Source organism: Pongo abelii, chromosome 4, assembly GCF_028885655.2.
Source record: "Pongo abelii isolate AG06213 chromosome 4, NHGRI_mPonAbe1-v2.0_pri, whole genome shotgun sequence".
Taxonomy (NCBI): Eukaryota; Metazoa; Chordata; class Mammalia; order Primates; family Hominidae; genus Pongo; species Pongo abelii.
Window position 1 is genome coordinate 17,114,039 of NC_071989.2, and position 24,371 is coordinate 17,138,409.

Genomic DNA, 24,371 nt, shown 5'->3' on the forward strand with positions numbered 1-24,371 from the left:
GGGCAAACAAATAGAGAAAATGCTTTTAGGGACCTGTCAGTTTCATTAAGAACATGAACCCTGAATTTAGACAATGACAGAAGGAAAGTGATAGGTTTGGCTGTGTCCCCACTCAAATCTCATCTTGAATTGTAGCTCCCATAATTCCCATGTGTCATGGGAGGGACCTGGTGGGAGGTAATTGGATCATGGGGGCGAGTCTTTCCCATGCTGTTCTCATGATAGTGAATAAGTCTCATGAGATCTGATGGTTTTAAAAAGGAGAGTTGCCCTGCACACGCTCTCTTGCCTGCTGCCATGTAGGACGTGTCTTTACTCTTCCTTCATCTTCTGCCATGATCGTGAGGCCTCCCCAGCCATGTGGAACTGTGAGTCCATTAAACCTCTTTCTTTTATAAATTACCCAGTCTCGGGTATGTCTTTATTAGCAGTGTGAGAACAGACTAATACAGAAAGTGTTTCTGTGAGCCCTTGTGTCACTTTGCCATGTTCCCAGGACTCAGCCAAGACCAAGTTGGCACAACCTAGTGACTGGGAATGTGGCATCAAAGCAGGCACCAAAGCAGCTGAGCAAAGGGTGGTACCCACTCAGGCGCTGCTTGGCTGAACTTGACTCAATATCCAACAGGAACCATTTCACGTGGTTCTTTTGCACTTTTATCTTCTTAGGTAGCTTAAGATCCTGTGGGTTATTCTAGCACACTGTCTTTATAAAAATACCTCCTGCATGCTTCATTGCCACAGAACTGAGGAAGAAAAGTCTGACACTGAAGTCCAGAGGGTCAGAAAAGTAAAAGTCTTGAGTCTTGAGGAATCCTTGAGGCAGTGGGAAAAGCCAAAACCAGGAAGGAGCGGGACCAGCTGCCCACCTCAGTCACCGTAAACGCAGTAAACGCAGCTGTTCAGCAGGGAAATACATTGCAATCTCCTCCCCATGGGCTGTGCCATGAAGCATCCGACAGGCCGCCTCAATTCCTAGTAATGCTTCCCCAGTCCTCTAGGTAAGAATGCTTGCCTTACAAGAACAAATATGTTTTAGATAAGTCAGCCAGTTCAGACGTGGGGCCATGTCTAATTAGCTGCCTTCAACACTGGCCACACTTGCCTGTTGCGTACGGCAGACATTCCTTTACCAGAAGACCAGAAGTTCATTAGAGGTTTGAGGCTTTAAACAGAAAGACCTTCTGCAGGCAACACACCAAAACACCTGCTATCCAACATGTAAATCAAACACTGGTCAAGATCAAAGCTATCAAGAAGGCACAATTGAAATGCTTTGATGTTTGCATTTACTTCCTAACGTGTCTGTGGAAAAATAAACTTCCATCCAACTTCTACTCCCAAGTTTTCACCAATTAAAACTGAACTCCTCTTTAAATACTTCTTCTTCTTGAATACTTCCTTGATCATTTCAATCCATAGAGATCTGTCTCCTGAAGAAGCTGTTTCCTTACTCCTTTAAAAAGACTGTACTGCATGATTTAATTCATCCACTGTGTATGAATATCTTATCTTCCAACACAGTAAATTGAGGACAACGCCCTTGTCTCTGTGTCCCCTATGCTACACTACGTCCCAAACCTGCCTTGGGCCTGATTTCCATAATGTAAATTCTAAGTGAAGTTGGATTAGTACTTGGAGCCCAGAAAAGACTGTTAATGGCTAGGGTGAATTTTAATGATCTCTAATGTTACTCCACTGTAGAAGGCAGTGAGGTGACTCGTTTATAGAGCATGCAATTTCTTTTTGTTTTTGAGACAAGGTCTCACTCTGTCGCCCAGGCTAGAGTGCAGTGGCATGATCAGGGCTCACTGCAGTCTTGACCTCCTGGGTTCAAGCAATCCTCCCACTCTAGCCACACAAGTAGCTGGGACTATAGGCACATGCCACCAAGCCTGACTAATTTTTCTGAATTTCAGTAGAGAAAAGGTCTCACTATGTTTTCCAAGCTGGTCTCAGACTCCTGGGCTCAAGCGATCCTTCTTCTGCCTCAGCTTCCCAAAGGGCTGGAATTACAAATGTGAGCCACTGTGCCTGGCCTGCAATTTCTTTTTGATTAAACAAAATCAGAGCAGATTATATTGCACTGCCAAGAGCTCCACTTGAGCCATTTTCTTCAGAAAGTTTTCCTAAGTAAATAAATGTATGACATCCTGTGTCACCGCTTATAGTTTTTCAGCAACTCACAGACACTGATTAAGCTCAGCACTGTGTAGAATGAACAATCAGCTCTACATGCTCTACTGGGTGATCGTAGAGAAGCCAACAGCAAGACAACAGGACAGCATATGAAGTCTACATCAGGGCTAAGAAGAGGATGACCTGGGACAACAGAGGAGGGGGCTTACCCCAGCTGTAGGGTGCACTGGGGAATGTCAAAAAAGGAGTCCTTTCAAAGTCTACATCTAAGCCAAGACCTAAAGATGAGTTGGCTACAGGAGTAGAGAGTAAGATTCCAGGTAGAGAGACCTCCTGTGGGAGGAACACCCTCAGGTAGCCCCCAGTGGGTTACAACCCTCTTTAATCTTCCTGAGTGGGGGTGCAACCTGGGACTTGCTTCTAGCCATTAGACTGCAGGAAAGGTGATGGGATGTCACTTCCGTGAGAACATTACATCATATAACACTCTGTCCTACGCTGGAGCATGGGGTTATCCTGCTGGCCTGAAAGAAGTGAGCTGCCATGTGGCGAGGGGGCCATGTGTCAAGGAACTTCAGGGGCTTCTCGGAGCTGTGAGTGGTTCCCAGCCAACAACTAGCAAGAAAACAGGGACTTCAGTCCTGCAAAAACACAGGGAAATGAATTTAGCCAATGACCAAGTGAACCTGGAAGACGCCCTGAGGTCCAGAAAGGAACAAAGCCCCAAGATACAGGGACTGCAGGCTTGGGGGACCCTGATCAGAGGACCCAGCTCAGCTGTGCCCCAGCTCTGACCCTTAAATACTATGAGATAATCAATGTGTGTTGTTAAAGCCACGAAGTTTGCAGTAATGTATTACGGAGCAATAGCTAGCTCATGTGATTATCTCTGCATGCCATCTCTACCCTATTTTGTGTTTATATCTTAAATCCCTCACCAGTAAAACATTCCCCTAGAGCAGGGAGGTAGGTCCATCATGACTTTCCCTTGCTGAATGGCCAGGAGGTGAAGCCTAAGTACTTGTCATCAATCTCACACTGGTCAAACTGCAAGACACACGTCTCTCTCCCCGACATTCTCCCTCTTTCCTTTCCTCTTTTTATAAAGCAAAGAAACGCCAAGGTTAAAAACAGCATATTATGAGTGGAAGCTTTAAAATACTTCTCTGACATTGCACTGCTGTGTGTAAGGGCAGAAGGAGTAGGAATGAGGATTCATTCTTCGAGGACACATGTGTCCTCAGCTGCCTGCATTTTTGTGTCGAGTCACATTGCTGTCTTTTCCATGTGACAAGTCATTGGAGGTGGGTGGGGAATGAGAGTGGAATCCAAACAAGGTTCTCGGCAGTTCCCTGATCCAGAAAGAAAAAGTCATACAACAAATTTTATGACTAATTTTTTATGTTCAGGCCCGACTGCCCATACTCCGCTCCTATCTGGAAAAGGGGGTTAAGGAGCCTCTGCCCCAACAGCATCTTCAAAAGTAGATTTTCCTTTTTGCTTTATGGACTGAGTTTTTGACAACCGGAAGGATTTCAGACCAGCTACTGATCTCTCGCTCAGTCACTGCTCTGGTTGCAGGGATAAAAGCCAGTATTTGAATTAGAGAAAGTTAGAAGGGTCTGGGGTATCACTTCTTAGACACTGGGGGCTGCCTCATACTTCCAAAGCACTGTTACTCGTCTGCCAACATTTGTTGACAGCCTGAACAAATATACACACACACAAACAATTAGGATGAGATGTTTCAATGGGTTCTCTAATGAAACAGAGTCCCTGACAAGTCAAGGACTTCACTTCAAATAAAATAGTAACTGTTTGGGAGACAAAAGGTTATGGTAGGCATGGCAACAGGAGTATCTTCCCAATGTGAAAGAACAATTGTGTAGCAGTGTCATAGAGCCCTAAACCCTGTGAGCATCACCCCGTGAGCATCACCCTGAGATCTGTCGGGGATTCAGTGGGAGTTGCTCTTTCTCCGCGTCGTACCTTGGTCTTCCCCAGCTGCCACTCGCTGTTGGAGGCATCATAGAGCTGCAGCAGGCTCGTGCACTTCCCTCGGATGTCCTCGGGCAGAGCCAGATTCCTCATCAGCACTTTATACCTGCAACGTAAAGACACACAGGGTCACCTTCTGCGATGGTTCCCTGTTTTCTCCAACCCCTTTGAAAAGAAAGAGAATCCAATTCAGTTCCCTCTTGCCTTTTGTAAAAGTCCTGAAAGGGTCTTCGGACCGCATACCCGGCTTTGCGGATTCTCACAGTCTCCAGCATCCCTGAGTACCGCAGCTGGTTCAGCACAACCGCCTGGTCAAACTGGTCTGGCATCTAAACCATGCAGAAAAAGATGGGATACCATTAGAAAAAATGGAACTCGATAAGGGAGACTTAATAAAGCCACCTCCATCATTGGTTTACCCCTGCTTCAAAACACATACAAGAGTCTTGAACCTACACAGAAATATAGACTAGCACAGGAACCCCAGTGCAACCATCATCTCGCTTTAACAACCGTCAACCCCTGCCAATCCTACCCCAACCACAAGTTACTTCCTCCCTCCCCGTATGTTTAAGAAAATCCCAGCTGGGCACGGTGGCTCACGCCTGTAATCCTAGCACTTTGGGAGGCCGAGGCGGGCAGATCACAAGGTCAGGAGTTTGAGACCAGTCTGGCCAATATGGTGAAACCCCATCTCTACTAAAAATACAAAAATTAGCCAGGCGTGGTGGCACATGCCTGTAGTCCCAGCTACTCGGGAGGCTGAGGCAGGAGAATTGCTTGAACCCGGGAGGCGGAGGTTGCAGTGATGGCGCCACTGCACTACAGCCTGGTGACAGAGCAGTCTCAAAAAACGAAAAGAAAAAAGAAAAAAAAAAGAAAATCCCAAACATCACATCATCTCATTTGCAAAGATTCTACTATATGTCATGTGTTAATATAACACTAGTATCATATCTTAAAAGATATCAATAATTCCTTTATATTAATATCCATGTTCACATTTCTGGCTGTATCACAAATATCATGAATGTACCACCACTTTAAAATCATTTTTTCCCCAAAGAATTTAAAGTGTCATACAAATGTCACTTTATTTTACTTTTTAAATTTGAATTTAAAGTCATTTTTTACCTAAGAACACAGTGACTTGGTGATGGGTGGATAACCACACTGAGGCAGGTGAGGTGGGGGTGGGGGTGGGGGTAGAGAAGGGGAGACGACCACGCTAGCCAGTGTAGAAGACATAGAGGTGAAAAAGAGTTTGACTTTGCTCAAATTCTAGTCAAAGACTTATTTATTGACAGCTCTATACTCTGATCACTAAATAAGCCTGAGAACATACAAATTAAGGACAGAGGAAATCAGAACCAAGACTTAATGTTCTGAAAATGTGTTCTCTTATTTGTTCAGCTGCCAAACAAACTGGCACTGGGGCCAGGACAATAGGTTTTCAGGGAAAGCAAAAAAAAGTGGGCCATTTAGGAACTCTGGGGACAGTGGTTTGTTTTTTTAGTCCACCCACCCGAGTTCCCTTTAATTAAGCTGCATGTTGTTATCCCACACAACTGTGAATACAATGACAAAAAAATAGTACCATAGGACCTAACTGTTAAAAAAATACAAGAATGCAAAGTGGCTTAATTTGTGACCCTTAAAAATGCAGTCATTAACACAAAATTAGGCATAAAGCCATGTTATTCTGCAAGCTTTCAAAATTGGCAAAAAAAAAAAGAAATTTAAAGAATGCTTTGCAACTGTCCCTCACAGCTTTTGATGGAATAGCTGCCATCAGCCCTAGTGGGCTGACTTCTCTCATATTTAATTTCTTCTACAAACACTGTGGTCAAATTGTCTTTACTTAGCAGTATTCCAACCAAGTGCAGCCAGCAAATTAGGGCAAACATCCAAAGAACTGTGGCTCTCTGTTTTTAGTCTTGATTAAATTATCCTCAGAAAAGTAAGAAAAGCATAAAAATATGAAAACAAAATTACCCTTGGTGACTCTTATGCCATATCTCTGGATTTAAAAATGCAGGTTGGGGGGTGGGTGACTGTTCTGAAGGCATTTGGTTACAACGCTTCTGTGAGATTTCTTTGGGAATATAATCTAAACAGCACCAATCTACAAAGACTAGTATAGAGCAAATATAAAAGGAACACTGAATAAAGTATCAGACTTACTCAACTTTGTTAAATTTATACTACCAGAGAAACCTTCTAAATTTAATATTTAATCACTTGATGCTCAAAGACTTTCATCCAAAATATCTCTACCTCTCAGGCTTTCACTGTTCCTGATCCCCTCTTTTCTCCCAGTCTCTATTGAACAAAGTCTGCACAATTCACCAGTCCGGCGCTCGAGTTATTAAAACCAAAGATATTACACCAAAAGGGCCTCCCCATCCAAAAAGTTCAGCCACACTCACCATCTTCTTGTCTCTCCGAGGGGCATTTCACCTTCAGTTTGGCTCTTGGGCCAAAATTCATATGGAAAACAACTGCCACACTGACCTTTTCCCCACAGCTAAAGACATGGAACAATAATGAACACCATTCCTGTGCTTTAAAAAGTGCCCGGTCGCCATGACAACCCCTTCCATTCTCGGGCTAATTAGTGTGGTGTGGTTGTAGGATTTGACACAGCCGGGGAGGGGAGGGAGGGAGCGAGGAGCGGCCGCGAGTTCCAGGCTCCCATTGCGATTGTGTCTCTGCCCCTTCCCAGTAACTTAACCAGGGGAGGGGGATCTATAGGCTGATTGTCGCCCCGGCAACCCACCCTGAGATCACGAGGGGGGTAGATCTGGATTTCCATTGGTGGTTCTCTTTTCGGCTGCAATTTCCTTTTCTGGTGAATTCAATGTTCAAAGATGACACAGCTGGAGGCTGGACAAGGCACAACTTAAAGGCATTTCGCCTTTCAAAACTCCGCTACCGCGCTGCCTCCACTGGTAACTAGTTTTCCAGAACCTGAGCTCACTCCAACAAAGACTGCCTGCAGTGTACTGACAGGGAAGTCTTGATGGCGACAAATAGGTTGGAGTTTGGAAGAAACAGCCTCTAACCCAGGGCAATTACAGTCACTTGATCCGTTTACTGAATATTTACTGAACACCTACTATGTGCAAGGTTTTGTAATTCATGATCAGGGAAAACTTTTTTCAAAAAGGTGGAAGCTGTGTTTTGTTTCCAAGGACCCTGCAATTTAGGAGGGTGGACAGGTACATCAGTACTTAGATAGCGAAAAGCCTAATATTAAACTATAATTAAAGATTAAAATTAAGTTCCTTGGAGAGAGAAAAATACTGAGGGGGCATGGGAAGTGCACAGATTTGAACTAGACTCTTAAAATGCTGGAGGGAAGGGGCATTCCCTGCAGAAAGAAAAACAGGAAGAAAAGCCAAGAGGAACCTGGTAGCTTCAGTCAACAGGATGGGATGGAACAGAGGGGGAAGGACCTGGGTGGAAGACGGACGCATGGTTCTTGTATTCAAGATAAGAAGGAGTCACAAGGAGTCACGGGAGGCGCACAGTAGAGACCAACAGGGTCAGATCTGTGCTGTGTAAGGATCCCCTCGGTGGCAGCAACAACACTAGGAACAAGAGCATCCCCAAATGGGCGGCGGCTGGGTATATTCTGATACCACGCACGTCATAAAAATGTCATGCAGCCAATAAGACCAAATGCAGGAGATTGAGACCATCCTGGCTGACAGGGTAAAACCCCGTCTCTACTAAAAATACAAAAACAAAACTAGCCGGGTGTGGTGGCGGGCGCCTGTAGTCCCAGCTACTCAAGAGGCTGAGGCGGGAGAATGGCATCAACCCGGGAGGCAGAGCTTGCAGTGAGCCAAGACTGCGCCACTACACTCCAGCCTGGGTGATAGAGTGAGAAAACAACAACAACAACAACAACAAAAACAAATTGTAGCAGGGAATGGCGATGGTTACTGGGTACAAAAAATAGTTAGAAAGAATGAATATTTAGTATCTGATAGCACAACAGGGTGACTATAGCCAATAATAATTTAATTGCATATTTAAAAATAACTAAAAGTATAGCTGGATTGTTTGTAACACAAAGGATAAATGCTTGAGAGGATGGATACCCCATTTACCCTGATGTGATTACTATACATCATATGCCTGTATCAAAATACCTCATACATCCCATCAGTACACGACAAAAATAAATTTAAAATTTTTTTAAAAGAACAAAATAGGGCAATTGGACAAAAAAAAAAAGATCAAATTGAAGACATACCTATTGACTCTAGGGCCTTTCATAAGGTATTATTGAATGAGAAAAACAAGCTAGAAAGAATCTTACTTAAAAAAAAAATAGATGATCACCCCTCTCCAAAAATCCCTGCTCTAGCTATATATGTGTGTATAAATGTAGTCATGTACTGCATAATGATGTTTCAGTCAATGACAGACTACAGATAACGGCAATGGTGCCGTAAGATTGAAACGCTGTATTTTTTTTTTTTTTTTTTTTTTTTTTGAGACAGGGTCTCGCTGTGTCACCCAGGCTAGAGTGCAGTGGTGCGATCTCAGCTCACTGCAACCTCTGCCTCCCAGGTTCAAGCAATTCTCATGCCTCAGCCTCCCGAGTAGCTGGGATTAAAGGTGTCCACCACCACACTGGCTAGTTTTGGTATTTTTAGTAAAGACAGGGTTTCACCATGTTGGCCAGGTTAGTCTCGAACTTCTGACCTCAGGAGGTCTGCCCACCTTGGCCTCCCAAAGTGCTGGGATTACAGGCGTGAGCCACCACGCCCAGCCTGTAACACCGTATTTTTATTGTGCCTTTTCTATGTTTAGGTGTTTAGATACAGATACTTATCGCTGTGGTACAGCTGCCCACAGTCTTGTACAGTAACATGCTGTACAGGATTGCAGCCTAGGAGCAATGGGCCACACCATATAGCTAGGAGTGTCATAGGCTAACCCTCTAGGTTTGTGGCAGTGCGCTCTATGATGTTTGCACAACGAAGAAGAGAAATAGAAAGATCAAGCTAGGTTGTTACTGAGTGGCGGTCACAGGTGGGAGGGACCCAGCTCAGAAAAAAAGGGAGAGAAAAAAGTCAGACTGCACTAAAAGAAGGAAATAGTCACATACGTCCTGGAAAATTTTCTGTAGGATTATACCTTTGAAGAAATTTGAAAATAGCATTTTTTACAGAAACAAGCAGATGGAGGCTTCTGGAGGTCCTGCATGAACAGGGTGAAGCAGGAACAGCTGAGTAGCTGCTGCCTGCGAGTTAGGGGGGACAACTTTAAAGTGGAAACAGCCCACCCAATGTCCACGAGCTAATGAATGGAGAAAACAGATTTGGCATATATCATTATCATGTACATAATATGCACATATCAATGCAAATTAACCTGCCATGCAAGGGAATGAAGTCCTGACACATACGACAACATGGATGAGCCTTGACAACATTATGCTAAGGGAAAAACCAGTCACAGTCACAAAAGATACACATTACATGATTCCATTCATATAGACGATGTCTGAAACAGGGAAACCTATGGAAACAGTAAGTTGATTCTGGTCGTTGCGTGGGGACACGGACCTAGGAAACTGGGTGGCTAAAAGGCAAGGGTTTTTTTTTGTTTTTTTTTCTGAGACAGAGTTTCGCTCTTGTTGCCCAGGCTGGAGTGCAACAGCACAGTCTCGGCCCACCACAACCTCCGCCTCCTGGTTTCAAGCCATTCTCCTGCCCTCAGCCTCCTGAGCAGCTGGGATTACAGGCATGTGTCACCACACCTGGCTAATTTTGTATTTTTAGTAGAGATGGGGTTTCTCCATGTTGGTGAGGCTGGTCTCAAACTCCCAACTTCAAGTAATCCGCCTGCCTCCACCTCCCAAAGTGCTGGGATTACAGGCATAAGCCACCACACCCAGCCTGGGGGTTTCTTTTTGAGGTGACAAAAATGTTCTAAAATTGACTCTGGTGATGGCTGCACATATCTGTAAAAAATTTTAAAACTCACTGAATTGCACATTTTAAATAAGGCAATTACATGACATAAGAACCATATCTCAAAAAAGCTGTTAAAAAAATTTTTTTTAAGTACATTAAGGCCAGGGGCGGTGGCTCACGCCTGTAATCTCAGCACTTTGGGAGGCCGAGGCAGGTGGATCGCCTGAGGTCAGCAGTTCGAGACCAGCCTGACCAATATGGTGAAACCCTGTCTCTACTAAAAATACAAAAATCAGCTGAGTGTGGTGGCATGCGCCTGTAGTCCCAGCTACTTGGGAGGTTGAGGCAGGAAAATTGCTTGAACCCAGGAGGCAGAGATTGCAGTGAGCCGAGATCACGCCACTGCACCCCAGCCTGGGCAACAGAGTGACACTCTGTCTTGGAAAAAAAAAAAAAAAAGTACATTAAGTACCAGTCTAACACTGAGGCATTTAAAATGGACAAGAAATGGATGGAAGAGAAAGTTTGCATCCTGGAGACAGGATGAAATCTATGTAGTTTTAATGTATACTTTGGATAATTTAATCTACCAACAATAAGTAGAAATACTTATTTCCATACAATCTGAAAAATACGATTTCAGAATGCCTAGATGATTAATAATGATTAATAACAGGGCACGCTAAACCCTCTACAAAAATCAATTACAGGCAAACCTTACCTCCTGCAGCTTATTTAGATAAAGGACAACAGAGGTGCTGACAAACAGGGACACCAAGAGCAGGGAGGGTGCTTCCCAATGAAGACAGAAATGCATTGATTTATGTATCAATGAATCCAATTGCCCTGAACATTACCGAGCCTTCCGCAATTTCATGAACAGTGTATGACAATAAGAAGTATGACAGTGGATTTGGAAACAGCCATTTGCCTATGGTAAGGGGACATTCAATCTGTGCTTATTTAATGAAAGAAAATACAGTGAGTTTATTATCTGTGGACCGTTAAAGTTCTAATGTTTTTCAGCATTTGAGAATCTTGCAAAAACCAACCAAGGCATCCTGAGAAGAGCCCAGGAAGGGGTGGCTGGGAGTGGTAGGAATCCAGCTTGTCACACAGGAGCCATGGGTTTTTCCAGAGCCAGCCAGGATTTTAGGGAAAAGTCATTTTGCAGATGAGGAGACTGGAAATTAGGAAGGCAAAATGACTGTTCAACCCGGTTATATTTTTTTATTTTTTTGAGATGAAGTCTCACTCTTGTCACCCAGGCTGGAGTGCAGTGGTGCGATCTTGGCTCACTGTAACCTCTGCCTCCCAGGTTCAAGCAATTCTCCTGCCTGAGCCTTCCAAGTGGGTAGCTGGGATTACAGGCATGTGTCACCACACCCGGCTAATTTTGTATTTTTAGTAGAGATGGGGTTTTCCCATGTTGGCCAGACTGGTCTTGAACTCCCGATCTCAGGTGATCCACCCACCTCAGCCTCCCAAAGTGCTGGGATTACAGGCTTGGGCCACTACGCGCGGCCTTAAACTGGTTTTAACATTTGCTTAAATCAAGAAGTTAAAAAGTAAGTCTCAAAGAGCTTTGCGTTCCTGAAAACTACCATGTAAATCAAACTCGTATGCATCAAACCTATTTTCCTACTGACACATTATAAAACTGGGATATATTACCATGGGATATAACTCTGAAAGGAATGAAAACTTCTTTAGGGAAAAGATTAAGTGGAACCTAGGCAGAGAATGTGATCTATAAGGTATCATTCCCAGTGGCAATCCGTCTTCTGGAAACACAGACATTCTCTGGAGATTTAAGCACAAGGAACATTCTTAGAGATCAACTTGTCAGGTACTGACTTGGTCTAATACAGGTGACTTAAAGATCACAATTTCAAGGGCCACAACCACATCGATAAGAAATCAGTTTGCTACATTGTGAGTTCAGCCAAACATCTGCATATGGAAGCAACTAGCGAATAAAGAAGAGCTTTTAGAAAATCAAATTGCAAACTGAGCAAATCCAACTCTGGTTACTCCCATAAACACAGACAATCATCAGCTGACCATATCCTTACTTCACATATCCACCTCTGATCACTGACAAATAATTCAACTGTTCTTTGACCCATGGGGGATTTAACTCCATTTGCATCTCATACCCCCTCCTTGGGTGCCTGCTAAGGGCAGGTGTCTGAGCATGAGATGACACACCACAGTGGACAAGGGGACACACTGGTAACACGTGGCACTGTATCCCAAGGATGATGCCCTGCACGTGACAACGTATATAATAATGACTGCTTCTGCTTTAATAACAAATATCAAATACAATGTGACAACTCCTTGGGTGCTTCTGAATACATGTTATAATTTATTTCTAGAGTGGATCCTTTCCTATCTTTTTTGGAGAGAATTTATTCAAGGTCTAAAACTTTCATGTGATCACAATGTCTTGAAGATTATGCAAAAGTAAACAATTATTTTAATCAACTAAAAATATTTATTTGGGCCAGGCACAGTGGCTCACACCTATAATCCCAGCACTTTGGGAGGCCGAGGTGGGTGGATCACCAGAGGTCAGGAGTTCGAGACCAGCCTGACCAACACGGAGAAACCCCATCTCTACTAAAAATATAAAAATTAGCCAGGCATGGTGGTACATGCCTGTAATCCCAGCTACTCAGGAGGCTGAGGCAGGAGAATCACTTGAACCCAGGAGGCGGAGGTTGTAGTGGGCCGAGATCGTACCATTGCACTCCAGCCTAGGCAATAAGAGTGAAACTCTGTCCCTAAATAAATAAATAAATGTGTGTGTGTGTGTGTGTGTGTGTGTGTGTGTATTAGAAGCCTCCCATAGACTAAGCACCCACACAAATAACTAATGATATGGGATGTCCTGGAGCAAACCCAGTCCCTGCTCTGCCCTGACAAATGCAGGCCCTCCCCAGATCAGTTCTGCTTAGGATGCAAAATGCTAGAGAGCCCGAGATCTGGCAATACAGGAGATCCTCAGAGCCCTGACAAACAGCCCCAGAAAGCCAAACAAAGAAGCTGAGCATCACACCGACAATAAGTCAATTGCCTTTACTGCCTTAACTTGGGAGCTTATTAAAAATTTTTTTGAAGACTTTATGTCTTGTAAGACCAACCTCCATATTGCTAGACTATTTCTCAAAGTGAATGGTACTGTATTCAAAATTTAGAGTTCTACTTTTCCACATTATTTTATTTTATTTTATTTATTTTTGAGACGGAGTCTCGCTCTGCCGCCCAGGCTGGAGTGCAGTGGCACAATCACGGCTCACTGCGACCTCTGCCTACCAGGTTCAAGCAATTCTCCTGCCTCAGCCTCCCGGGTAGCTGGGATGGGAATACAGGCATGTGCTACCACACCCGGCTAATTTTTTGTATTTTTAGTAGAGATGAGGTTTCACCGTGTTAGCCAGGATGGTCTCCATCTCCTGATCTTGTGATCTGCCCACCTCAGCCTCCCAAATTGCTGGGATTACAGGCGTGAGCCACCTCGCCCAGCCTCCACATTGTATTCTTTAATGGCACCTGACCTACTTTAAATGAAATACTTTAAGCTTTACATTCATATTGGGTCTGCAACTGAGGGACTCATCGCACAGTTCATGTTGTGGAGATTAGTCCGCCACTATCTTAAGAAACATAAAATATGTTAATTATGTAATAAGAAAAGCCATTACATGATTCTTTAGATAAGTGAATACTGTATGTGTGGGGCAGGGGGCACTGCTACAGAGAGTATTTAAAATATTAGGTATATCTGTATTTGCATGTCCATTATGGGATATACCTCTACCCCATTTAACTTTAAAAATAAACAACCTTATCTTCTGATAACCCCTCTTCAACTTTAAGAAGTTAAAGACTCCATAAGAATTACCCAAAGACAATTACGCTACATAACAAAATATCATTCCCAGTCCTGTAACTACTAAGAAAGCCTCACCACAAGACTCCCATCCCCTCCTCTTGCTGATTCACAAAGAACTCTGCAAGGAATCTCAGTCTATTTGCTTTCTTTGCTACAATAAACTCTCAAGAGTGGTGAATAAATATTCTCAGATAAGAAGTTTATCATGCTTTGAACAATGTTCAAAAGCATCGTAACTAAAGCAGCAATATAACTTTCCTGACCTTGAACAGAAGGTAAATAAAAGTCACTTCAACTGGCGACAAAAGTCCTTTGTACTTACATCAGTCATTTCACTCCGGTGCTGTTAAACACTTTACACAGTGGTTGCTACTTGCTAATTTTCACATTTTTAGAAAAGAGGCAGAAACTAATTTCCCCTAGAGAAGAGGCAACCCCTGCAGGTGAGGAACAGGAAGGTAGTAAGCAGTGCCTGACTGGCAAGCAAGCTGTAAGTCAGTCCTGGAGGTCAGATTGTAGGGCCTGGAAATTTCTCACTCACCAAGTACAACCTTCAACCCACATACCCACTGAAACTAAGTACAGCTGTCACCCTGAGCAAGGACACTCACGCTCTGTTACAGCTGCAGGCGCTTACCTCGGACCCACACAAACCTCAACTACCTAATGGGAAAGAAAACACTGGAACATAAATAACATGCACACATACATGTCAATCTTTCTAAGGCATAGCTCTGGCTGTATCACAGCCCTGTTCACACACAGCCAGCATATGCCAGTTTAAGACAAAGGCTTCGATTTCCCATTCGAGGTCCTCACAGTACGGCTCCAATTTACCTTTCCAGTCAATACACCCTTACACAAATCCTACCTTTTAGTCCAACTATAGATCATTCTAGTTGTTTCTTGACTAAAATGCCTACTTCCTGTCTTCACCTCAGCTGAAACTGGCCTCTCCACCTGAAATGTACCATCTGTTGAGCTGGATGGATCTTTTAGGTGTCTCTCAAATGCTCCCGCCTGCATAAAACTGTTCCGAGGCATCCCGCAGGTGCCATCCGTGATGCTCCTCACCCCTGGGTTCCCAGCACACGCTGTACTTGCATGAGGATGTGACCCCTGGTCACACTCTTTTTCATGTTAAGCATGTCCACGTGAACTCCCCATTAAATTATACATTCTCGCAGGGGAGCAGCTGAATTCTATGAATGTCTGAGTTCACTACATTGCCTGGTGTGTCACCCTATGTCAGATATGCTCTCACTTATGCTGGTGTATTTGCATGAACAAAATTGTGGTTCTGTTTACAGCTGTTTCTAATAGATTTGTTTAATTAGCATTAAATAGGTTTTGCCTCTTACAGATTTTGGAGAAATGAAAATGTTTTTTGCTTTTTAGAAAGTATGTCAATCTACACAACTATAATCAACTGATTTTTGAGCAATGTGCAAAGGCAATTAGAGAAAGGATAGTCTTTCTAACAAATGGTGCTAGAATAATCGGACAACAATATGCAAAGATATAATCTAGATGTGGACATTACAACTTTCACAAGAATTAAGTAAATCATAGACCTATGTATGTAATGTAAATCACAAAACTATAAAACTCCTAGATGATAACACAGGAAATAATCTAGGTGGCTTTGGGGATAACTTCGATACAACAAAAGCATGTCCCATGAAGGAAAAAATAGATATGTAGGATTTCATTAAAATTAAAAACTTTTCTTCTGAGAAAGATGCTGTTAAGGCAATGAAAGACAAGTAACAGACTGAAAAATATTTGGAAAATACACACTAAGAAAGACTGTATCAAAAATTTACAAAGAACACTTAAAACTAAACAATATGAAAATCCAATTTTTAAAATAAGCAAAAGATCTGAAGAGACACTTCACCAAAGAAGATAGGCTAATAAGCATATGAAAAGATATCACCTGTCATTGGGGAATTAAAAATTAAAACGGGCCATGCATGCATGGTGGCTCACGCCTGTAATCCCAGCACTTTGGGAGGCCGAGGCAAGTGGATCACAAGGCCAGGAGTTCAAGACCATCCTGGCTAACACAGTGAAACCCCGTCTCTACTAAAAATACAAAAAAAAAATTAGCTGGGCATGGTGGTGGGCACCTGTAGTCCCAGCTACTGGGGAGGCTGAAGCAGGAGAATGGTGTGAACCCAGGAGGCAGAGCTTGCAGTGAGCCAAGGCTGCGCCACTGCACTCCAGCCTGGGCGACAGAGCGAGACTCCATCTCAAAAAAAAAGAAAAAAAATTAAAATGATAATGAAGTACCACATACTTATTAGAATGCTTAAAATCCGGAAAATTGACAATATCAAATGCTGACAAAAATGTGGAGCAACAAGAACTCTCACCCAGAATTGGCAGGAATGCAAAATGGTACAGTCAATTTGGAAGACAGTTTCTTAAAAGCTGAACAGAGTCTTAACACATGATCCAGCAACTGCCCTCTCAGGTATTTTCCCATTTAGGCAAAAACTTACGTCCACATAAAAATCTGCACATAAATGTTTATAGCATCTTTGTTCGTAACTGCCAAAAACTGGAAGCAATCAAGACATCCTTCAACAGGTGAATGGACAAAGAAACTACAATATATCCATACAATGAAATATTATTCAGAAGCTATCAAGCCACAAAAAGATGCGGAGGAAACTTAAGTGCATACATAGTGCTAGGTGAAAGATGTCAGTCTGAAATGGCTATATACTATTTGACTCCAATTATATGACATCCAGAAAGAGACAAAACTTCAGAGACAGTAGAACAATCAGTGGTTGCCAGGGGTCGGGGGAAGGATGAAGAACTAAAGCACAGAGGAATTTTAGGGAAGTGACACTATCCTGTGTGATACTGTAATGGTGGATACATGACATCATGCATTTGTCAAAACTCGCAGAACTTTACAGCACAAGAATAAACCTTTGGGGAAACCAAGAAATAATGTAGATTGTCACAAGAGAACCTAAATGAATCGACCTCACTAAACAGGGTGGGGGAAAAGACGCTGATTTAAATAACTCTGGAAACATATAGAGTCTATAAGACTAAAAGCAAAAAGAACTGCATTGAAGCACTGTACTATAGTTGATAAAGGTGTTTACCCCAGGGGTATGGAGTCACAACTCTTGATACTACTGTACATGTACACTGGAATTAAACAAAAAAAAGAATGGCAGATGATGGGGGCCAGGTTTCTTACTGTTGGAGTGAGAATTTTGCAAGAAAACCTAAATAAAACCCATTCTGTCCAACTGGATTTGATTTACTGTCATGAAAACAGCACAGAAAATCGCAGGGTCCTGACACTGGTTCAAATATAACTCTAAAGGAAGCCAGCATAAGGTCCAAGTAGTCCTCACAATGTGTTTCTAGAGAACATGGCCAAAACGCAGCTCGATACCCAGTTATTTTTTTTTTTAGTGACTCACATGACATGACTGGAATGTGTTTCTATGGGGGTTCCACTGTAAGACGTCATGAAGTAACTCTTCAGTATAGTGCTTAATGAGGAGGGATGCAAAAGAAATTGGGAGATTACAGCCATCTCTTTTTCCCCACTAACTAACTTGTTGTTGTTAAATGAAAAAATAATACATGCAAAGGATCTGGATGTATATGTGCATATATAATACATATACATACATACATATACAAAAAAGCATCTGCCATAAAAACCCCACAGCTCTCCTGGGGAAAAACATTCGTACTAGTTTCCTGTGTCTCATTCAGGCACAGTCGATGCATGTATAAACACAGTACGCATGTGTGTGTATATGCACGCTCACATGTGTGTGCAGATAAATACACATATTGCTTTTTTAAAAATGCAAATGAAAGTGTTCCACATTTTGCTTCTCTTACCTAACAGAATCTTAGAGACAGTTAACCTGTCAGGATATACAGTTCTCTCACCTTCTTCTTCTTCTTCTTTTTTTTTTTTTTTTTTTTTTTTGTGGAGACAGAGTCTTTCTCTGTCATCCAGGCTGGAGGGCAGCGGCATGATCTCAGCTCACTGTAACCTTAGCCTCCCGGGTTCAAGCGATTCTCCTGCCTCAGTCTCCTGAGTAGCTGGGATTACAGACATGCATCACCATGCCCGGCTAATTTTACTAATTTTTGTATTTCTAGTAAAGACGGGGTTTCACCATGTTGGCCAGGCTGGTCTCGAACTCCTGACCTTGTGATCTGCCTGCCTCGCCCTCCCAAAATGCTGGGATTATAGGGGCGAGCCACTGCGCCCAGCCAATATGCTACATCTTAAATTGAAAATCGAGTAATAAAAATAGCAACTACCCAGTCCTTGAACAGGGGCTATGTTTCTACCATTGAACTGAGCACTTTACATGTGCCCACTTAATCTTTACAACTACTCTATGAATCAAATCAGTCCATGATGATAAAATTAAGTGTGTGATATAAATTTTTAAAAAAGCAATCGTGTGGGAAATGCTCTCAGCTAATATTTCCATAACACTCTACAATTTCCAAAGTACTTTACCTACAAGTTGCTCTATCACCCTGTGAGGAGGGTAGGGCAGCCATTAATTAGCATTTGCATTAAATACGGTCAAAGAATGTTGTGTGACCTGAGTCATATCATACAGCAATTACCAGGCCAGAGGAGCAACAGGTACCCATTTTTTATTTTTTTATTTTTTTTTTGTGAGACGGAGTCTCGCTCTGGCACCCATGCTGGAGTGCAGTGGCGTGATCTTGGCTCACTGCAGCCTCCGCTTCCTGGGTTCAAGCGAATCTCCTGCCTCAGCCTCCCAAGTAGCTAGGATTATAGGCGCACACTGCCACGCCAGGCTAATTTTTGTATTTTCAGTAGAGACAGATGACCATGTTGGCCAGGCTGGTCTCAAACTCCTGACCTCAAGGTGATCCACCCGCCTCAGCCTCCCAAAGTGCTGGGCTTACAGGTATAAGCCACCGTGCCCAGCCCACTCAAGTCTTTTAACATTAAATCCTTGCAGATCACGCCAGATCTCCCCTAGAATGCAGTAGCGCATCTACTGACTGACAAGTTTACGTCCAAAGTGACACCATATTAGTGGCCACTGTGGTCATCTGTGGACAATCATCAAGTCAGCATGGTTCCATTCTGGCACATAGGTTGGTTTGTATGTACGGATCTCTATGGTGGTGGTGGTGATGGTGGTGATAACAGCAGTACTAACACCACTAGTAGTAACAGTACAAGTAGTACTTCCAGCAGCAACATTAGTGGCAGAGGAATAACAAAAGCTATCATGTACCAAAGGCTTACTGTGTTAGCTTTCATTTAATTTTAGCAACTCTATGAGGTAGATATTATTGTCATCCCCATTCTACAGATGCACAACCTGAAGTGCAGGATGGTTAATTAACTGTCTAGGGTCACAAGGCTCATGCTTAATTAACACAGCTGAGCTTCAAATCCAGGCATCGCGACAGCCAAGCCAGCGCTAAGCACCACTAGCTATGAGGCTCTTCCTGAAAGGTGCAAATTCAGGAAAGGGGGAGTTCCTGTAGTTCCAGCGTATTCATTATTTAACAATGGAGTATACTTCCTGGTACATATTTCCTGAATATTTCTGAATGAAATTCATCACAATAGCTATCTTGGTAGCAGCCCAAAATAGAAATCAACTTCTGAGCATTAAAACCCACATGAGATGATACATTTAGTTAGAGTGAGAGCTTGTAAACCACAGCCTGCCAGCCATATCCGGCCTGCCACCTGTTCTTGTAAATAAAGTTTTATTGGAACACAGCCACACATTGTCTGTGACCACTTCCACAATACAATAGCAAAGCCTAAAATACTTACTATCTTGCCAGTTACAGAAGAAATTTACTGATCTCTTGAGTTAGAGAATAAAAGCTAGACAAACAGGGTGCTCAACTGGTGCAAATTGAGTTGTGCTCTAGAGATAATTATACACCAGATTTCAAAAACTTAGTATGAAAAAATAATGTAAAGTATCTCATTAATAATTTTGAAATTTATTACATGTTGAAAGGATAACATTTTGGATATAGTAAAAAAAAAATGTTGTTAAAACTGCTTTCACAAAAAAACAATTTTTTTTACACTTCTAAATGTGGCTACTGGAAAACCTAAATTAGACATGGTGCTCACATTCTATTCCTATTGAACAGTGTTACTCTAAAAAGTTAGGGCTTCTGGTTTATAAGGACTTGGAGAGTAAAACAAGGCTTAAAATTCTAATTTGATTACAATTTTGTTTGATACCTGCAGCATGTTTTGTATAAACACACTGTCAGACTATTTTGATATAAGGCTTGTATGGTTAGAGACTAACACATATTCCTTTTCATAACATTACCCATTTTTCAAAGATAAAAAACAATGCTCATGCAAATACTGTGAAATAAAGGCTCCATGAATGGTTCTCACAAGGCTAATGACTCTGAACAAATAAATCAGACACGAAGATTTCCATTAACGTCAAATAAAGTGTGAAATAATCTTTCAAGATCAAGACAATGATTCTCAAACAACATATAACTACTACTTTTCCTAACAAATTTATATTTAGTTTTCAGGGATCCCCCAAAAAATTCCTAGGACATTAACTTTTTTTGTTGTTTTTTAAAACAAACTGTTGAAGCCAGCATCTTCCTTGCCTATGGGGATGCTGAAACAGAGCCAGCACTGAGGATAGAGCTGTAATAAAGCTGGATTAAACAAGATAAAACTGGGGCACATACACTCCGATCCCTCCCCACTCCCCACCAAAAAAAAAAAAAAAAAACTAGCAAAGAAATGCTGGGAAAAGCTATGCCTAACAGCTCTCCAGTGTTTAGTACAAGCCCTTTCTCTTTAATTATGTCCATGGGACATTCACTCATTTGAATCTTGGCTGCCACTGTGCCTGGTCACATACTTGTTTCCAAAACACACAAGCAGCCTGAAAATCACACGTGTTGAGCATTTGATTGAATGCTTCCTTGAGCTCTAGGAACACAGGCCGCCCTCCGCCATTGCTTCTTCCTTCCATTCTGGTTTCTGGCTCCTGGCTTCCTGCCTTTCACAGCCCTGCACCTGCCACTCCAACTTCCTCTCTCTCAATGGCCCTGCGTGTGCATGGACTACTGCACACGGCCAGGGTCGCCTGTCTCCTCTCCTGCACACTGGACAGACTTCTCAACTCTGCCTCCTTCTGCGGGCTGCCCTCTCGGGAAACCCTGTAGGCAGATCCCGGACTTCAGGCCACACACCACCTTGCACACCAACTCCTTGAAGATGAGGTACCTGGGGACTTTCTTTCGGTTCCCACCCCTCCAGCTCTGTGGGAAAACAGAAAGCAGAACTGCCTTTTCCTGCAAAAAGGGAACCCCTGGATTGCCAGAGCTGGAGCTTTTTAATCTTCAACACTGAAAAAAAAAAAGCTATATATAGTCTCCTTCCTGAATTAAAAGTGGAACAGCATATAATGATATCTAATATTTAAATATGAATTACCATGTACCAAGGCTTTCCATGAGTCTAATTGAATCTCCATGAGCCAGTGGGCAAGACAGGACTATTATTCCATTATATATGTGGAGACCCTGATCCAAGTGGAGTGTCTTGCTCAAGGTCACACGACTACTGTGCACTAGTACCTGTGTCCAGTTCTGTGCTCTTCATCCTCGTGGGAAAACCAGAAGAGCATGACTCCAAGTGTGGCCTGGGACGGCTGCCTGTCCATGGCAAGATGGCCACCAAAGGTGAGAATAAGCATTTAGGAACTCTTAACAGCAATCTGATGTGGCTGCATCATTTTTACTGTATTTTTCTTTTCTTTTCTTTTAAGCAGCAGCAAGATTTATTGTGAAGAGCAAAAGAACAAAGCTTTCACAGCGTGGAAGGGGACTCGAGTGGGTTGCCGATTTTTACTGTATTTTTCAAATGCACCAGTCCTCAATGAATTGGCAATGAAAAACAAAACATTGCTCTTTTGACTCTTTGAGATGCATTGTTCTAGAAGGTACTAAGGTCAATTTTGAGTTACAAGATGAGGTTGTGGGCTGGCATGGGAAGGTTGAAGTCAGGTTCAGGGGTGTGGGAAGGTGTGGGGGGAGTTGGTGAAGAGCAGGGAGGCCACCTCCAAGGCTGGCACAAGTGTGTACTAGCATCGATCAAAACACACTCTTTTTTTTTTTTTTTTTGAGACTGAGTCTCGCTCTGTCGCCTAGGCTGGAGTGCAGTGGTGCGATCTTGGCTCACTGCAACCTCCGCCTCCTGGGTTCAAGCAATTCTCTGCCTCAGCCTCCCAAGTAGCTGGGATTACAGGTGCCTGCCACCATACCTGGCTAATTTTTGTATTTTTAGTAGAGATGGGGTTTCACCATCTTGGCCAGGCTGGTCTTGAACTCCTGACCTCATGAGCCACCCACCTCAGCCTCCCAAAGTGCTGGGATTACAGGTGTGAGCCACCGCGCCCAGCTTTTTTTTTTTTTTTTTGAGATGGAGTCTCACTCTGTCACCCAGGCAGGAGTGCAGTCGTGAGATCTCGGCTCACTGCAACCTCTGCCTCCCAGGTTCAAGCGATTCTCCTGCCTCAGCCTCCTGAGTAGCTAGGACTACAGGCGTGCGCCACCACGCCCAGCTAATTTTTTGTATTTTGAGTAAGGACAGGGTTTCACCATGTTGGCCAGGCTGGTCTCAAACTCCTGACCTCAAGTAATTCGCCCACCTTGGCCTCCCAAAGTGCCGGGATTACAGGCGTGAGCCACCGCACCAGGCCAAAACACGCTTCTTGATATTGTCCAGCAACCCTGTGGAATTGGAGACAGAGAGGAAAGCATGGACATTACCCAAGACAAGGCTGGCAATCTGGACAGTGTGGAAGGCATGAAGCCCCAGGAGTTGACAGAGGCCACCAGCTTGGGACAGGGCAACTCCCCATCTCCTGCCTGGCCTGGGAGTGTTGTCACGTGCTATGTTCACTCTGGGATCATTCACAGCTGGACACGTGACTTGAGAACTCATTTTTTAGTATGCATGCTATGCTGCCATCAGAAAAAAATGGAAGGCTGAGCGATAAACCAAGCAAGGAAAGAAAATGAGGAAATTCTGAAGGGGGTTCATGGAGACACCAAGAGCAAGGAGGGACTGGGGGGTTCTGTGTGAGGAACAGAAGTAGGTCCGTGCTTTCCTTCTGGAAGGGCGAGAGATCGAGCTGAAGGGGAACATTTCATATTTTGAATAGATCACATAAACTTAAAATTAGGGGTTTAATAATTCAACATAGAAGAAAATGGATACTGCAAATCAGTTAAAGTATGCTGAAAGAGACTTTCAGAAAAACTCAAAGAAACAAAGAAGGAGGGAGGGAGGGAGGAAAGGAGGGATGGAGAGAGGGACTACAGATTTGTTCCAAATCAGACCCAAAGCCCTGGTGAAGACAACAAAAGGTTCAACCCTTTGCACAAATCCCATCTGGAAATTCTCACAGGGTAGCCTCCCTCTTGGGTATAATCTGTTGCCCTTTTATCTAGTGAACCTACTGAAACCTTTTTATCTGGCTAAACTAAACCTCCATCTCACTCTATTCATCAGTGTTCTATTTCTACTTCTCTGTCCACCATATTGAACAGGTCATCGGCTCCTTTATTCAGACGTGCTCTGAAAAATCATGCTGAGAAATACAAATTAGGAGGGCAGCTGTCTCTCTTTGTAGATGTTGCCAAGGAGGCCCAAATCGCTCATTAAAATGCTAAAATAGCTGTGAAACTCACTAAAGCACTTACACGATCACCAAGGTTATGTCCACGCAGTGAGGACTGAGCAAGAAAAAGAAGGAAGGAGATGAGGAGGGAAATAAGAGGAACATGCATCCGGCAGCCACAAGTTCCTCAATATCCAAAGCCGGGAAAGTGGTCAAACTGAGATTTGGAATGCTTGGCTGAATATTTTTTATAATGCCGCATTAACAGTATTGTAAGAACTGAGCTTGGTGGCTCATGCTTGTAATCCTAGCACTTCAGGAGGCCGAGGTGCGCAGATCACTTGAGGTCAGGAGTTTGGGACCAGCCTGGCCAACATGGCAAAACGCCATCTCTACTAAAAGTACAAAAATTAGCTAGGCATGGTAGCAGGTGCCTGTAATCCCAGCTACTCAGGAGGCTGAGGCAGGAGAATCACTTGAACCCGGGAGATGGAGGTTGCAATGAGCTGAGATCACGCCATTGCACTCCAGCCTGGGTGACACAGCAAGACTCCATCTCAGAAAACACAAAACAAATAAACAAAACAACAACAACAAAAATACACACACACTCAGAAAAATTTGAGCTAAACATCAAGTCACCAAACAGATGCCAAATATTAAAAAGACCAAATATTAAAAAGACCAAGGTCATCAGATTTATATTAG

General features: G+C 43.1%; 1 protein-coding gene across 5 annotated transcripts in view; it reads right to left on the reverse strand.

Moving 5' to 3' along the window:
• MYO10 (myosin X) overlaps positions 1-24,371 on the reverse strand; it is a 268,155-nt gene that overhangs the window by 40,821 nt on the left and 202,963 nt on the right. For 4 of the 5 annotated variants that reach the window (XM_024246955.3, XM_063724070.1, XM_054555429.1 and 1 more), the window contains 2 exons: positions 4,342-4,466; positions 4,129-4,243 (listed from right to left, as the gene is read on the reverse strand). In XM_024246955.3, coding sequence (XP_024102723.2) covers positions 4,129-4,243; positions 4,342-4,466 — 240 coding nt within the window. The remainder of the gene's footprint in view (positions 1-4,128; positions 4,244-4,341; positions 4,467-24,371) is intronic. The other variant, XM_054555428.1, reaches the window with a different exon arrangement.